The 18794-nt window shown below is 36.8% G+C and overlaps 1 protein-coding gene across 1 annotated transcript in view; it reads right to left on the reverse strand.

Annotated features, from left to right (window-relative positions):
* Window positions 1-152: 152 nt before the first annotated feature.
* Window positions 153-18794, reverse strand: part of LOC106883141 (uncharacterized) — a 32346-nt gene continuing 13704 nt past the window's right edge. The window contains exons 3-4 of the mRNA XM_014934032.3: window positions 10758-11001; window positions 153-530 (exon numbers count right to left, since the gene is read on the reverse strand). Coding sequence (XP_014789518.1) covers window positions 425-530; window positions 10758-11001 — 350 coding nt within the window. The 3' untranslated portion in view covers window positions 153-424. The remainder of the gene's footprint in view (window positions 531-10757; window positions 11002-18794) is intronic.

Here is an 18794-nt window from a genome sequence, read left to right on the forward strand (position 1 = left end):
GATTTCATTACACTTCTGCTCTCATAAAGAATTCAAATTGTAAACTTAAAAAATTTTATAACTTTTTTTCATTATTAAAGCTGATAAAATGAATGTTGGTTTCTATAGAAATTAAAATGAAAAATGAATGAAATCTTTAGACAAGAACCAAGTTATCCTATATTTAGATTTTTATACTTTATTTAGTAAGGATTCTTTTTCTTGTAACAATAGTCTAATATGATTATTTCATGGCATTGTTTTACTTTTCAAAGTAATTATTTTTATTTCATAACTTAGACAATTCAATATTTAAAATATAAGGAAATAATTTTAATACATTTCAACTTCCAACTCAATGCATAGCAATAAAAAATGAGCATAGTATTGTTACATAATTGTTTATCAATGCTTTCCTTTCTAGTATTTATTGGTTTGCTCTTTCTTAATTCATGTTTAGTTTAAACCGTAAACCTGTTGCTGTTTGCTTGTGAAAATCTCCATCCCATAACTGTTTCATTGTATCACAAAATTGTCCTTTACCATCCAATCTGTAAAGAAAGACAAAGGAAATTATTCTCTTTTAAATATTATTTTTAGATGTGAAAACATAAAAAATTTTTTTAATCAATTTTTTAACAGAAGGTGGGTTAATTTAAGATTGGACAAATATGGATATTTACATTTAGACTAAATGCTGATGTAAATCCAAAGTGAACAAAATACTTGTGGAGGTAGGAGGAAACTAATCTTTTAGGACTGATCTTGGATCTGAGAAGGAAGATTTTTTTGATTGAAGTGTTTTTAGCCAGTACTAAGAATATTTAAAAGGAGAAGGAAGAGTGGGTTAAACAATGTAGGTGTAGGTAATGTATTAATCAAAAAAAGGAATTAAAAATATTAATACTATATGTTAGTGTACAGGATGGAATTTGAACCATAAAGAAATCACTCCAAAACCAGGAAACATCTTAAACACTTAGAATAAAATCACGCCAAAACCAGGAAACATCTTAAACACCTAGTATAAAATCCTAACCATAACATGCTGTGGTTTAGAGTGTCACCAATGGCAATGGAGAACAGAATAAAACACTTGTATACATTCACTAAATACATTCAAATGAAACTTAACAGATTATCATTGTCATCATCATTTAACATCTGTTCTCCATGTTGCCATGGGTTGGACAGATGTGTTTGAGAAGCTAGATTAATGGTAAGGATAGAGTTTACAAGATAGCATTTACAAATTAAGGAAAAAAACAGTTTACTTTATCGAAGTTTATTAAAACATGCTTCCAGGAAAAACAACTTGGCGATAAGGGCAATATTCTAACAGTCACAGAGGCATTGGACTCTGCCTCACTCATCTTCCAGCCACTGCATCAAGGGTGAAATATTGTCAGGTAGTCTTATACAGTGAATATAGCTCGAAGCCTACATTTTAAAATTCCGGGGTTGTCTTATATACTCCAGCATATACAGTATGTAAAAAACAAACCCTAAGTCTAAGGAAACTGGTGGTCCCCTACATCAGCATACATTATACATTGAACAGATTGAGTCATGAGACTCAGTGTGTTCCTATGCCACAAAAAAAAAAAGAATCTGATGGAAAGACTAACACTAGGCTTTCCAATAGTTTACAGTTTTATCTAAACTTGAATTTTTACTGATGCAGAACTGCCACCAATTCTCTCTGACACTGTATTATATAATATAAATATATTATAAAGCTAATAGAAAATGTTCTTTCTTCACTGTCTGTTTCTGGTCTCTTATTTATATATGTATATATATATATATATATATATATATATATATATATATATATATATGCTGGTGCCACATAAAAAACACCCAATACACTCTGTAAAGTGGTTGGCTTTGGAAAGGGCAAGCAGCTGTAGAAACCATGCTAAAACACACAATGGGGCCTGGTACAGTCCCCAGCCTTACCAGCTCCTGTCAAATTAGCCAACCCATGGCAGCATGGAAAACGGAATTTAAATGATGATATCTCTCTCTCCAACTTTGCCAGATCACTGTTGTATGCTGATACTCCTACCTATTACACCTGATCATCAAACAAAACCTTTTTGCCAGGTTTTGTTTGATAATCAGGTGTAATAGGTAGGAGCATCAGCATACAGTAGTGATCTGGCGAAGTTGTCTTCTGCACACAGTTTGAAGAAAGCTGTGAGTTTTGTTGACTCTGAACAGTTGGCCTGTTCTTGGGCATTGTCCTCTGTGAAACAGATACGTTGACCATTTTCAAGATGAACATCTAGATCCATAACTGGTTGATACTGCTTGTGGATGTCGAACTTGTTCAAATGCTACATAGCCTCATTAGCAGAAACATATCTGCCAAGTTGATATCCCCTGATTTCATCCCCTTCTCGACCCTCCTTTTTTAGTTCAGCAGCTGCCATATTGGACTCTTTGTTGATGTACTTGCATATGTACTTGATGCTTTTAACAGAATTGAATGCCTCAACGTTCACATGGGCCCCAAATGTTTCTGATAGCAAGGGGTTGTAGGGAACAATCCATCGGTTGTCCTCTTCAAACTGTATTGTTTCTGTTTTGTTTGTTTGCTCATTTTTCCACTTTAGTGGTATTATTGCTGTAAATCCACCATCCTCAGGGCTGAGTCACCTGTAGAGTGGATATCTGTCACGTCCCGTGCACATTTCTGGGACAAAGGCCCTCAGGTACCTCTTGGTGCACATACCGTCCTTCATGCAAGGTGAAGCACTGTTAAAGATACCACAGGGCCCATGCATCATGTGCCTCTTGACAATGTTGTACAAATCACTGGTTTGGGAGCAGTGCTGATTATTCAATCCACAGAGTCAGAGTGGGTTTTTTCTTTGCACCAAATCATGGTATGAGAATGAGGCAAACCCCCTTTTTTGCCACTCGATAGTGTACATCCAAGCATTGAGTCCTCAAAATATTTTGCTGTCCTTCAGCAGCCACAACAACTTTTTCTGTCTCAGGTTGAACACTCTTGTGATCAGATCATGTCTTTCACTACTGTTCTGACCTTCAAAGAGGTAGTCTTGAATTTCAGGCCACTTGGAGTTGCAGGTAAAGGTGATGAAAAGATCAGGTGAACCGAATTTGTGAACCTACAAAAGTTGAAGGTAAGATGACACGTTTACCAACATTGCATCCATCACCATCTTTATTCAGGGCATCTTGGAGATTGTGGTATTCCTTGGACCTCAATTGCTTTTGACTCAGTTGAATAAAAAGCAAGTGTTCAGTTGGCATTTTTGCATACATGTCCACAATGAACTGGCTTGTTAGCATCTTGAACTGCAGAAGATGGTTGAGTTCTCCCTCTCTCATCATAAGACGATATGCATAGAATTACCTGCAGGATATCTTTTTGTTGGTTGGCATATCAGTTGCCAGGTTAACTTGGTAAGGCTCATGGTGATAACCATCTTTTCCATAGGGGATCATCAATGGGTACTGCAGGCAGTCATAAGGACTGCCTGCAGTACCCATTGATGATCCCTGTGTTTCTTCATAATGTTTGTCAACTGGTTGTTATGGTGATTCAAGGCAATATCTCTTATGCTGTGCTCTTTGACGACGATAATGATTGCCACCTCATTGTTGACAGGTGCATTGAATTGTCCTGCATGCTCACCAGATGGTTGTCTGTCAGTATTAATGATAATTTTGAGTTCAGGCTGCGCCTCCATCTGCTCCAAAGCAAACTTGAAGCTATTCACATAACTGTGAGTAGATTGAAGCATCGTCTGCAGCTGTGAAATTAGATGAACTTTACACGGTGTATTTGTTCATTTTCTCCTCCCATGAAGTAAACTTGGATGAACCTTGGCTCCACATCTGACAAAGATTGAAGATTTCCGAGTTGATGATAATGCTGCCCTTGGATCAAGAGAGTGCCTCCTTCAAATTCAATGTGGTCTGCACCAAAGGACATCATCATGAATGCTGCATTGTAGCGCATTGTCTTGTTGCGGAAAGTGTTGCCATTCTTGCGTCCTCAAAACTTCTGGAGGATCTTGCAAACTTTCAAGCTTCACCTGAACGAACAGTATATGGAAGGAGGCTTACCTGGCCATCTGTATGCCTTGCAGTAAGTGCAGACAACATTCATTTCGCCACTGGACACCACCAGATTGCTGGAATAATTTCTAGTGGGTTCATAATTGAATGCAGCTTTGAACCACTCTCTCCTTCTCGTTGCACTGGCTGCAGATCGTGCAGTCTGCCTTTGCATTCTCTCGAGTGACCCCTCGGTTTGTCTTCTCCGTCGCCTTGAAGTTCTATCTGCTGTCTGACGTACCCGTTTCTGAAGCTCTTACCATAGCAGTAGAAATTCTGTCAGATGAGAAACATTGTTCTTTGGCTGCATCACTCTCAGCAGCTCTCGCCATAACAGTAGAATTTCTGTTAGATGAGAGACGTTGTTCTCAAGCTGCAGTCGTCTCAGAATGTCGTGCCCTGGCCATTGCTGCTCGTTGTGCAGGCAAAAACTCTTCTCTCTCTTCCTGCATCTGTTCTCGTCTTGTTGCAGCATAAGCAGCATGTCTTTCAGAGAGACGAAGCTCTCTTTCTTTGGTTGTCTCTTGATTTAAGAGAACACTTTAAGAATTAGTATCAGCAAGTTACAGTATTGAATTCACGAAAAATAATTTAATGAGTGATCTAAAGAGTTTTAGAGGCTATACAGATTGGTTGGATTGTAATAAGTAAGTTAAAACAAAGAGATATAATCAAAAACTAATTTCAAGTCTCAAATTTAGTCCTCTTAAAAATTATTAGAGCCTATCCATGGCAGTTGGATTTAAAAGAATAAGTTTCAGCAATAAGTAATAATCAAAAAAATAATTCCAAGTCTCAAATTTATTCCTTTAAAATTATAAGAGCCTATCCATGCCAGTAAGTTTTAAATGAGTAAGTTAAGACAATGAATAATAATCAAAAAATATTGAGGCTATATTTAGTTGTAAGATTTCATGGAGTAATTTAAGACAATGAATAACAATCAAAAATTATTTCATGTCTCATATTTAGTCATGTAAAAAGTAGTAGAGGCTATCCTTAGCAGTAGGATTTATATGAGTAAGGTAAGACAATGAAAACTACTCAAAAAGTAATTTCAAGTCTCAAATTTAGTTATGTACATAGAATTAGAGCCTACACTTAGTTGTAAACTTATAATGAATAAGTTAAAGCAACAAATAACAAAAATGAAAGTGAAGCTGCAAACCACAGAAACAGACAATTGAGTAAATTAAAATTACAATGTTCCAAAAATTGCTTATCGAAAGAATGGTAAGGCATTCTTGGAATGTGGACATTTAAGTAATGTACAGAAGACCAGTGCCTATCTCTAGCAGTATGATTTTAATTTTACAACGGTGGATATGTTAATGAAGCATATAACTCACATGTAATCGCCTTTGTTGCATTTGCGCTGTACAAGAATTCACAGCTCGCACTTTGGCTCGTGTTCGTCGTGGCATCAAGTATGTATAATTTCAATCTAATATGCTAGGAGGTTTGGGCTATCTATATACATAAATGCGGAATGGTGTCTGTGTGTAAGTAAGTAAGGAAGAAAGTTTGGGGTTACTTTGACAAAACAATCGATAATTGCGTGTGAGCAGTGGTTTTTGTAAAATCAATAGGCTTCATAGGAATTTTATTTTTTGCTGTAACTTTTTCATTATTGATCTGATTTTGATGAAGTTTGAGATGAAGGTCAAGTTTGTGATAAGGGTGATGCATAAAGTGTTTATTTAATCCAGGAGAGCTTGAAGTGGACACAACTATAATTAAGCATTTCCTTAGAGACTATTCTATCGATTTTGTTGAAATTTTACATGTGAAGAAGTGCAAAAGCTACAGGTAAAGTAACATCGAGCTCACAAAAAAAAAATTGATGCCAACTGAGCATTATTGAGTTTTCGAAGGGTTCCAGTCTTATTGGAACTTTGGGACATGTGATCTACTTATGTGCCAAAAATCATTTCGAATTGGTTAGATGGTTTGGGAGGAGTTAGAGTAACCACAAACACGCACACAGACAAACACCATTACACATTTATGTATATATATATGTGTGTGTGTGTGTATATATGCATATATGTATATAAATATATGTGTATATGCATATAAATATGTGTATATGCATGTATATATATGAGTATATACATATATGTATGTATATATACGAGTATATATGTATATGTATGAGTATATACATATATGTATGTATATATATGTGTATATACATGTATGTATATATGAGTATGTACATGTATGAGTATATACTTGTGTGTATATGTATAAGTAAATACATATATGTATGCATATGTATGAGTATATACATGTATGTATGTATATGTGTGTATATACATGTATGTATATATGTGTATATACATATATATATGTATATATTTATCCATATATACATATATGTATATATATATATCCATACATACACATATATACATACATGATGGCTGCCCCCTTGTTATCGAGTATGGCCATTGCACGAGGCTTAACTGTTATCGGTGCTGTGATCGAATGTGACTTTTTAGCCCAGCTAAAGATCTACAATGTCTTGTACAGAATTGGCAACTAAAACCTTTACAGGCAATAGCCTGCTGTAGTTGTAACTGGGATTCATGTACCTTTGCATGTCTTTTAAGTCTTGCTGAATTACACTCCCTTCCACATGCCTGACAGATATGATTAGTATGGTGTGTAGCACCACCACCAGCGCAATCCTTTTCTACCTGCTACAGTCAATAGCTATGCCCTCCCATGTGTCAAGAGAGATGCTAGCATCTCTTAAGGAAGCCTTCAGCAAGTCTTTATACCTCTTTTTTTGGTTTATGTGGCGGTCATTCTCCTTTAGCTAACTCTCCATAAAAGAGTTGTTTTGGCATCCTTGAATCTTTCATCCTGACCAAATGACCACTCCATCTGAGCCTTTGCTTCAACACAAGAGCTTCTATACTTTCACACCGAGAGCTTTCCAATATCTCAAGATCACTGATACAGTCCTCCCACTTAATGCCATAGATCTATCTGAGACAATTTGATGGAAACGTTCCAGTTGTTTAAGGTGGGATCGATATGTAGGAAAGGTTTTATGCAGGGTACTTCTGGACCGTCTGCTGAAACACGTTGCAGATTGTGTTCTTCCAGAAAGTCAATCTGGCTTTTGTGTGGGAAGCGGCACTGCTAATGTGATCTTTTCAGCTGGACAGCTTCAGGAGAAGTGTGTGGAACAGGGTCTGGATTTATATCAGGTTTTTGTCGATCTGACAAAAGCCTTTGATACCGTTAATGCACTGTGGAAAGTCCTCCAGAAACTTGGTTGTCCTGAAAAGTTCCTTGTTTTGGTTAGGTCTTTTCATGAAGGCATGAAGGGTAGGGTTAATGTTAGCGGTAAAATGTCGGAGCCTATCTCAATACAAAATGGAGTGAAACAGGGGGATATTCTGGCACCGGCCCTATTTGCCATATATTTTGCAATGGTTTTCTGTATTGCATTCAGAAACTGCAGATATGGTGTTTACATCCATTATCGAACCTCTGGCAGCATATTTAATATCAGGCGCTTTGCTGCAAAAACAAAGGTATTTACCTCTAACATAAGAGACCTTCTGTATGCAGATGATTGTGATCTAGTAGTGCTCACAGAGATTGATATGCAACATATTTTGAATGCATTCTCTGATGTTTGCACTGCCTTAGGAATGACAGTCAATCTCAAGAAAACTGTTGTCATGTACCAACCTGCCCCTGGTAAGCAGTATAGTGAACCAAATACCTATGTGTATGGTAAATGACTTGATGTGGTTGATCAGTTTGTCTACCTGGGAAGCACTGTTAATAGATATGGCAATTTGGACAATGAAATTCCATATAGAATTAGGAAAGCAAGTGATGCTTTTGGAAGGCTAGAAATGCATCTCTGGAGTCGGCGAGTCATATGCAGGAAGACAAAGATAAAGGTGTACAAGACATGTGTTCCCTCTTCTCTTCTTTATGCCTGCGAGACATGGGTCACATATCGATACCACCTTAAACAACTGGAATATTTCCATCAGATGTGTCTCCGATGGATCTATGGCATTAAGTGGGAGGACCACATCAGTGATCTTGAAATATTGGAAATCTCTCAGTGTGAAAGTATAGAGGCTCTTGTGTTAAAGCAAAGGCTCAGATGGAGTGGTCATCTGGTCAGGATGAAGGATTCAAGGATGCCAAAGCAATTGACCTCCGTATAAACCAAAAAAGAGGTATAAGGACTTGATGAAGGGTTCCTTAAGAGATGCTTGCATCTCTCCTGACACATGGGAGGGCATAGCTATTGACTGTAGCAGGTGGAGAAGGATTGTGCATGAGGGGACAGCTACTTTTGAGAAATCTTGAGTTGCACTTGAGTAAGTAAGGAGGGATGTCAGGAAGGATGTATATATATATATATATATATATATATTTCTAGGTATGTATATGACAAGATAATTTTTGCCTCTTTTTATGGAGACAAAAGAGTTTATAAAACTACAAAAAAGAAGTGCTCAAATGTAATTGAGACAAAGATAAAAAACATTGATCAGAAAACAAACATCAAATTCGAGTCAATGACTTTATGATACATAACACCACGCCTCCAAACATTTGATCATATATAAATATTACCATGGCCTTTCAACATATAAAGAATACATATATAAAAAACACAGAAGGTAAAAAATATATATGCAAATAAAAATACAGATATATAGAACGGCCTATCAAGAAGGTATATACAATCAACTAAAAATTCTAAAGTGTGTCATGGGGCTAAAAATCTAAATAAATTAAAATATCAATTGACTAAAAAGATTTTTCTTACTCCCTTCAAACAAAAAAAATATATGTCAAAAAAGTTCATTTCATAAAAACCATGGTAGGTTGGAGTACAGGAGTGTAAAAGAGTCCCACAAAATCAAGTCAAACACATCTATGGCCATTTCGGGAGTTCACTGCCGCGGTTCAATTACAAGTTAAGGTGCATCTCAGCAATGACCCCCTCATCAAGATGAACAGGAATCTCAACAAATTATTTGTGAACATGGTATTATGTATAAAGTTGTTGACGCAAATTTGACGTTTGTTCTCTGATCAATGTATATATATATATATATATATATATATATATACACACACACATACATATATATAAATAGTTTCTGGCTGGACAAATATCCAAAAGAAATACCAGAACGGATCAACAGAGACTTCATAATTGAATCAATTAAATTCATCCTCCAAAACAACCATTTCATGTTTGATACCACTGTTTATCGCCAAAAATCTGGAATTGCAATGGGAACCAGGGCAGCCCCAACCATTGCCAATCTAACAATGGGCTATTTAGAAATAACAATATATCAAGAGTCATTTTCAAAATTTGGAAACACTCTCTCTCAATACATAAAAGAAAATTGGAAAAGATTTTTGGAATCCGCTTCATCCTCTGGAATGAAAACATAGATAAGCTCCTGGAGTTCAAAAGACTTCTCAATAACATTAACACTTACATACAATTCACAGTGGAACACAACCATGAGGAACTCCCATTCCTAGACATACTGATTAAAAAAATAAACAAAAAAATAGAAACAGACATTTCTTACAAGACCACAGACACTAAATAATATCTATTATCTAGCTCATGTAACCCGAGATATATCAAAACAAATATCCCTTCAGCCTTGCAAGAAGGATTTGCACTATAGTATAAAAAAAAAAAAAATACCAGAGAACTAAGATTGCAAGAGCTTAAAAATGTACTCCAGGACATGCATTACCCAACTCAACTCATAAATGAAAGAATTAAATGTACAAAATCAATTAATATTAAAACATTAAGAAAAGCCCAATGCAACAACACATCTACCCTCAAAGCACTACCTTATATCTCCACATATAACCCCAGAAACAAAGAAACATTTAATATCATCGTCTACAATCTTCCAATACTCCATAGGGACCCGAAACTTAAAGAGATTCTATGTAACCATAAAATCATTAAGAGCAGCAAACAGCCTAAAACATTGAAAATTCTCACTAATGCCAAACTATTCTCTGGAACAACGGACACAAGAGTCATAAAGTGTGGTTGCCCTAATTGTGGAACATGTCCCAATCTGTTGGAAGGATCAGAATTCCATTTCAGACAAGGACAAATATTCAAAATCAAATCTAACTTCACTTGCACCTCCCAAACCTCATTTACGTAATCAGATGCTCGGGCTGCCAATGAAATTATATTGGCTCAACAGGAATATTCGATCCAAAAGAGATGTATGGTCCACAGACAATAAATTTCCTCCCCACAATATGACTAAATATACCTCAGTCAACACATTGTCGAATGTGCAGAACGATTACAACCACAATTCAAAATTTTCCCATTTTATCAACTTGCCTTCTGGACCTCAACACAAGTAAGACTGAATAAAAAAGCCTCAGTAATCCAAAAATATAAACCAGAATTAAATATGAATCCATATTAAAAATAAAGGACTTACCGCATCTAATGGAAGATCTAAAGGGTAGGACAGAGGGGGAAAGATGAGAAGGGTTAATGAGGTGGGGGAGGGAGCACTAGTAGAATATGTAGAATATTGTGTTACTAGGTACAATATTAAACAAATAAAAACAAAATATTATTTCAAATATTCAGTGATAATGATTATTTTTAAAAGTAGACTCACTTATTTCTAACAAAGTTTCCTTTAACAAAGGACCCATTTGCCCATGTGTATGTCCCTTCTCCATGGAACTGATTATTGAGAAAATCTCCTTCATAGACATCTCCTGAAGAATGTTTGAGCTGACCAATGCCATTCATTGCATCATCTTTCCACATGCCCTGATAAACTGTGCCTTCAGCTGCAATATATCTTCCAAAACCAGACCTCTGTACATTTCCATCTTGAGTATACAAAAATTGTCCTTCTGCAAGATAATAGAAGTAAATTCATTGGTATGTATACATACATACATGTGCACACATGCATGACATCTAGTGTGATAAACTGAAGACCAATGCTAGGATAAGCACTGATTTTTCTGTTTTTTCCTGCTCTTTAATAGTGTTACATTTCACTCACCCAGTACTACATAATTTATGTTCTAACATGTTAAATTTGTGCCATATTTCGTTTCTTTTATTTTTCTTCTTTCTTTACCTCATGTTAAATTGTTCTCTTTAATATGATTTTTTTCTGTCTTCTCAAACTTTGGGAGCTTGCTTGTTTGTGATGGTCCTGCCAACGATGGTAAGAAAAGTTTCAGTAACTAAAGATAACAATAGAATGCTAATAACATTAGGAATATTTTTTTATCAATTTAGAATAGGTGTAAATAGCATCTATTGTAGTATATGCAGCAAGTGTTGAAGAAGAAACGATTGTAGATTCAAGGAAAGGACAAACACAATAATGTGTGTAAATCTACTAACTGCTAGCAGACCACAGCACAACTTTTCTTATCTCTTACATATACACATGCCATCAAACAGTAATAAACCAACAATCACACAGCTTTACTGCCAGAAATACACCCTATAAGTTCCAAAAGTTTAGAGCTGCAATCATAAACATAAGCACAGTGAAAGATAGGTTTAGTGAGATTGTAGGCTTGCTGAGAAATGGATCAAGTAATTGCGGTGGTCAGGGTGTGCAATAGCATAATTGAAATTTATCTCTGCACATGCTCTACAGGTAGGATTGACAGAAGAATAGAAGAATCAATGTTGTAGACAGAGACTTCATTATTGTGACTGGCGACTTCAACAAACAGCAGAGAATACAGTGGTGGTTTCTGTGACATACATGGAGCTATGGATATAGTCTAAGACATAAGGAGGGTGTAGAGCTTCTTGAGTTCTGCGATTTAACAAATCTAACAATCTGCAACACACACTTTAAGAAACCAGCCAATCATCTCAACACCTACTAATCTGGCAAACACAAATCAAGTAGACAACATTCTCACTAGGAAACATAGATTAGTAGTGAGTAACTTCAGAGTCAGAGCTAGACCAACACAAAATCAAAAGATGATAGGGAGAAAGAAGATATGGAAACTAAAAGATTCTGCTGTTGGGAATACGTTTAGAGAAATTGTAATTGATGCATATGACTATATAGAGGAAGATTTAGATACATGTCACACAGATAACAACTAGGAATATCTATGAAATAACCTGTTTAGTACTGCAAATCACAGCCAAGCCAAAGGTAATGTGATGGTGAGATGACTCGATTGATAGGGTGGTATAGGTTAAAAGACAGGCTTGGAAAACCTGGAAGGAAGGTGATAGTAGGAAGTATTATCAGCAGCCATGAAACAGGTATACTTGGCCAAAGGTGAAGTGGAAAAGAAGAGATTTGTGCATGTTTTGCAAAGTAAGGATCAAAAGCATGAAGTCCAAGAGAGAACCAAGACATCATTGTAAGGCATGTTTACTATTGATATAGAAGATAAGAAAGTGGCATGAAAATGCTATTATGAGAGGCTGATGAACATAGAGAATATATGGGATATAGAGGGATTGTCTCATGCTGGCCCCAGAAAGGGACTAACAATTCAAGTTGAGAGCAGTGTGGTAGATAAAGCAATTAAGGACATGAAGAGAAGAAAAGCTGCAGGCTCATCAGAGACAGTTGCAGTGAGAATTAAAATACCTGGTGAGGTAGGATACATGACTACCATTTGGATATTTACTCAAGTTATGTTGGAAGGTGCTACACCCAATGATTAGTGTTGCAGTGTCATCATAAACTGTACAAAGGCAAAGGAGATACCTTAGAGAGAGAGGAAATTGTTGAGAATTAAACTACTGGATTAAGTTATGAAGGTCAGAGTGCCTCATAGTACAACTGAACCACCTACCTTGGCAAAATTGAGATCTGAGATGCACAATGTGTGTATATATGCACAACTAGCTTCCCTTTCATTGAATTTCATCCTCATGACATCTCTACTGCCAATCACCTCTCTAATCACAGTACAGGGTGATTCAAAAGTCTGTCATGTTCTAAGAACTCTTACATCATGAACTACAAATGGTAGCATGATTGAACTGGTACCATTTAAAAGTTAAAAGTGTCGAGTTTTCTTCTGTTAATTTAATTTAAATTTAATTAATTAAATTAAATTTTGCTTTTTTGTCTCTTTTTAGATCCAGTAATGTCATTCACAAACAAGATAAGTCATTTTGTATCCTAGAATACACTAAAACTGAATCATGGAGTGAGATGGTGGTGAAGCGAAAGAGTATATTTACAATTATAGAAGTGTTCCCAGCTGACTTTGTTTCCTCATAGCTTTCTGAAAAATGGATATTTAGCCAGAGGGGAAGCAGATAAGAAAATATTTGCCAATGCTCTGCGCTGTGAGGACCAAAGACTCGAGGTATTTCGTGTTGCAAGACAGTGTAGGAGAGAGAATAGTGATGTTGTAGGAGAGAAATGTGTTCGCATGGATGATGGTACGCTTGCACTAAATGAGGCTGCAAATAAAGAGGTCTGGAGATGCCACTACGATAGATTGCTTAATAAAGAGAATGAATGGGAGAAAGAGAGCCTGCTGTATGTCAACCCAACAGAGGGACCAGCTATCCGAGTTGACAGTACCAGGGTAGATAAAGCAATTAAGAGTATGAAGACAGGGAAAGCCCCCGGCTCATCAGGAATCACTGCAGAGATGCTCAAAATATCTGGCAGTGTTGGCTACAGCCTAGTCACCCGTATTACGAACCAGGTGATACACGAAGAAGTCATACCCAATGACTGGTGTAGCAGCACCATAGTAAACTGCTACAAAGGTAAAGGTGACGCTTTAGATACTAATAATTACAGAGGCATCAAGCTGTTAGATCAGGTTATGAAAGTTACGGAGAGGGTCATAGCCCAACTAATTAGGGAGCAAATCAATTTAGATGAGATGCAGTTTGGGTTCGTGCCAGGTAAAAGCACCACTGATGCCATATTTCTAGTGAGACAGAAATATCTAGCCAAGGATAAACCTCTGTACCTGGCCTTCGTTGACATGGAGAAAGCCTTTGACAGGGTCCCCCGATCCCTTATCTGGTGGTCAATGAGGAAACTTGGGATAGAAGAATGGTTAGTGAGAGCTGTGCAAGCCATGTACAGAGATGCTGTCAGTAAGGTGAAGGTTGGAAATGAGTACAGTAATGAATTCCGGGTAGAGGTAGGGGTCCACCAAGGTTCCGTCCTCAGCCCCCTCCTATTTATCATAGTCCTCCAGGTGATCACAGAGGAATTCAAGACAGGTTGCCCCTGGGAGCTCCTCTATGCTGATGACCTTGCACTAATTGCACAGTCACTATCAGAACTAGAGGAGAAGTTTAAGGTGTGGAAGCAAGGACTAGAATCGAAGGGCCTTAGAGTCAACCTAGCAAAAACCAAAATCCTAATAAGTAGGAAGGTAGATAAAACACAAACCCCTTCAGGTAGATGGCCCTGCTCAGTATGCAGTAAAGGAGTAGGTAGTAACTCTATAAGATGTACCCGGTGCAAGCTATGGACACATAAGAGGTGCAGCAATATCAAAGGCAGATTAACTACAAAGTTAGTTTTTGTATGTGGCAGATGTTCAGGTGCAATAAACACTGTAAACAAACAGGAAACAACTTCTATCTCATTCCAGGGAGAAAAACTAGAGGTAGTTGATAGCTTCCGCTATCTGGGTGACCAAGTTAGTAGTGGGGGTGGGTGCGCTGAAAGTGTAACTGCTAGAATAAGAATAGCCTGCTGGGCCAAGTTTAGAGAGCTCTTACCTCTGCTGCCGACAAAGGGACTCTCACTCAGAGTAAAAGGCAGATTGTATGACGCATGTGTACGAACAGCCATGCTACATGGCAGTGAAACATGGGCTGTGACTGCTGAGGACATGCGTAAGCTCGCAAGGAACGAAGCCAGTATGCTCCGCTGGATGTGTAATGTAAATTTGCATACCCGTCAGAGTGTAAGTATCTTGAGAGAAAAGCTGAACATAAGACGCATCAGTAGTGGTGTGCAAGAGAGACGATTGCGCTGGTTTGGACATGTGGTGAGAATGAATGAGGATAGCTGCGTGAAAAAGTGCCACTCCCTAACAGTTGAGGGAACCCGTGGAAGAGGTAGTCCCAGGAAGACCTGGGCTGAGGTGGTGAGGCAAGACCTTCGAACATTGGGCCTCACTGAGGCGATGACTACTGACCGAGACCTTTGGAAATGTGCTGTGCGTGAGAAGACTCGGCAAGCCAAGTGAAATCGTTGCCAGGGCCCCTGGACTGGCTCTTGTGCGGGTGGCACATAAGATGTACCAACCTGAGCGTGACCGTTGCCAGGACCGCCTGACTGGCCTTGTAGGGTTTTCGAGCGAGATCGTTGCCAGTGCCCCTGGACTGGCTCTTGTGCAGATGGCACATAAAAGACACCATTTCGAGTGTGGCCTTTTTCGTGCGGGTGACACGTAAAAGCACCCACTACACTCTCTGAGTGGTTGGCGTTAGGAAGGGCATCCAGCTGTAGAAACTCTGCCAAATTAGATTGGAGCCTGGTGTAGCCATCCGGTTGCACCAGTCCTCAGTCAAATCGTCCAACCCATGCTAGCATGGAAAGCGGACGTTAAACGATGATGATGATGATGATGATTCTACAAATATCTTTCAGACAGTGTACATTATGATCATATTGGAATTGTGAAAATCTTTTTGGGAGAAGAGTTTTGATAATTGAAACACCTTAAATCTGTTTCCTGAAAGGTTTCAGGAAAACGAGTATTTTTAAATGAAATTTTCTACAAATAACTTTCAGATGATTCAAATAAAGATTATATAGGAATTTAATGTGAAAAAAACAATGGTAGGGAGATGGCTATTTCTTGTGTCTCAACTATGTTTTCCTGGTATTCTTTGATGATTTAATTATGATTATGTTGACAAAAATTACTTTTGAGACCCATGTGATCCCTGCTGTTTCAAGCATACTAAACAACCATATGGAGAACAAAGTACTTTCCATTGTTTAAAAGAGAAAGTTTCAGATTGTGACAAAATAATGAAAGAAATATATATTCAATAATTAGTGTTAGTATTGCACTCCACTTCAGAGACTTTTCAAGAAAGAGTGGAGTAATTGTTTTCAACATAATTGTAATTAAATTATCAAAATGTATTAGGAAAACAAAATCAAAATGCATGAAATATACCACACCCCATTTTTTTCACATTTAACTCTTAAATAATCATAATCTACACATTCTGAAAGGTATTTGTAGAAAATTTCATAAAAAAATACCCATTTTTCTGAAAGTTATGGGGAAGAAAATCAAGGTATATGAATTTGTTGAAACTCCCACAACCTCTGAAAATGTTTTTTACCATAAATTCTAATGTTATCATAATCTACACCATCTGAAACATAACTGTTGAAAATTTTAAAAAATCATATTCATTTTTCTGAAAGCTATGAGGCAACAAAATCTGGGGTGATGTGGATATTTGTTTAGGTACAGCCAATTGGCACATGTAAATTAAAACCACTTTTTTAGTTCAGTTTTCTATTTCTTCAACAGCATCCAACAAAAATGAAAGGACACTGGAATCAACATAACTTGACTGATGCTGTATTAAGCTTTTAATTCTGGATTAAACTTATAATCTGGATAAACTTTATAATTCCAGAAATATAAGCAGATGTTGAAAAATACTACCTTGCACTGAATTAAAATATTGTATAAATAAAATTAGAATCATGATGGAAGCACATACTTGAAATATTCAATAATAAAAGAAACTTCAAAACAGCATTTTGATAAAAATATGTGAAAACTGGAACTTCTAAAATGTCTAGGCTTTAATAATTGCTTTCTATTAGTAAAAGTTATATAATCCAGACTAATTAATAAGCAGTTTTCTTTATTAAATTGTAATTACAAGCTCCCTCAACTCTCTCATTTCTTCTATACATATACAAATATTCTTTCCCTTCATATTTTTCCTCACCTTTCTCCCTTTTCCTAAACCTATTTCATAATCATTCCTTTTAACCCTCTCTCTCTGTAGTTGATACTAACTTTAATTTATCTTATTAGTTGTTTACTGCTTTATCACTTTGCTTACATATAATTTGAAAGACTATGAATATATAAGGGCACAGCACATGTAAAATATTTTTTGATATTATACAGAAGGAATGGGCTGCTGCTTTCTGACACTTGTATACTAAGAAAACCAATGTTTTCTGCATTTCTTATGTTGATGACCTTGAACTTACAGCTGGAAGTGTAGAAGAATTAGATTTAAAATTCCTAGTATGAAAACAAAACCTGGAATTAAAGGGGTCTTAAGCTTAACTTAGCAAAGACTAAAGTTCTAATTAGCAAGAGAACAGACAGAAAACTAATCCCTTTGAGTAAATGACTTTGTTTCATATGTAGATAAGGTAGAAATTGCATAGTGCAAACTATGGACACATAAAAGGTATAGTGGAATTAAAGGTAGGTTAGCAGAGCAAGTATAATTTTTGCGGCAGATTTGCAAGAGAAATAATTAATAAGAGCACACTGGAAAAAGATGTTCTGAAATGCCCAGGAGGACAGCTGTATAAAGAAGTGCTGATTGCTAAAAATGTGGAAGAGACAGATCTAGGAAGAAATGAGACAAAGTGGTGAAGACTGTTGAGCTTCTCAGAGATAACAAGGGACCAAGATGAATGGTGTTATGCTATGCTTGAGGAAACCCATCCATCTCAACAGAATTGAGGCTCTGTCAAACCTTCCCTACCACAACTCATTTTATTTTTTTCACTTCATGTTGTGCTGAACTGATATCCTCTATGTCCAACTCATTCCCTATTTTTAATCATCAGTCATACTATTTTCACTCAGTGCACTTCCTATTCTATCTCATATTCACATTGTACCTGGATTTCACATCTCTTTCTTCTCTCTCTCACTTTCCAGGTGGGCAAGCCATGTATTCACATCTTCAGGAAAGCCCCTGCTCCTCTCCCTCTAGCATAGTTTCTTTCTCCAGTCTACACCCCACTCAGTTGAGGGGTCTTATCTTGTGGGTACATGGCAACCCCACCAGTGCTGGTGCCACATAAAAAGCATCCATGCATACATACATACATACATACATACATATGATGGATGTCTTCTAGTTTTCATCTACTAAATCCACTCACAAGGCTTTGGTTGGCTTGTGTCTATAGTAGAAGACACTTGCCCAAGGTGTCATGCAGTGAGTGGGACTGAACCTGAAACCATGTGATCAAGAACCAAACTTCTTAACCACACAGCTGGTATGTCATAAGTGTCTGTATATTGTGTTTTTTGTCAATTTAGTTATAAAATAAACAGATTAATCAATGGAATACATTGTCTGCAAGTCAATGGGTACCGCATATTCTCCTCCATTTTCTCATTGCTCTCTCTCTCTCTCTCTCTCTCTCTATATATATATATATATATATATATATCCCTTTAGTATTCAGATTATTCTGTCAAATATAATTATTTATTCACATTATCTTGAATTAGTCATGCATTATCTTGTGGCTGCAAGATTTCAATGATGTGATAGTTTATTTTTCAGTTCTATATTTAAGAGATGAGGAATTATGTACATTATTTACAATTGACAGATATTTGTTCTCATCTTGTTTGTTCTTAACACAATGCTTCGGCTGATATACCCCCTGCCTTCATCAGATGTCTTGGGGAAATTTCGA

This window comes from Octopus bimaculoides, chromosome 4 (genome assembly GCF_046866305.1).
Source record: "Octopus bimaculoides isolate indiv1 chromosome 4, ASM4686630v1, whole genome shotgun sequence".
Taxonomy (NCBI): domain Eukaryota; kingdom Metazoa; phylum Mollusca; class Cephalopoda; order Octopoda; family Octopodidae; genus Octopus; species Octopus bimaculoides.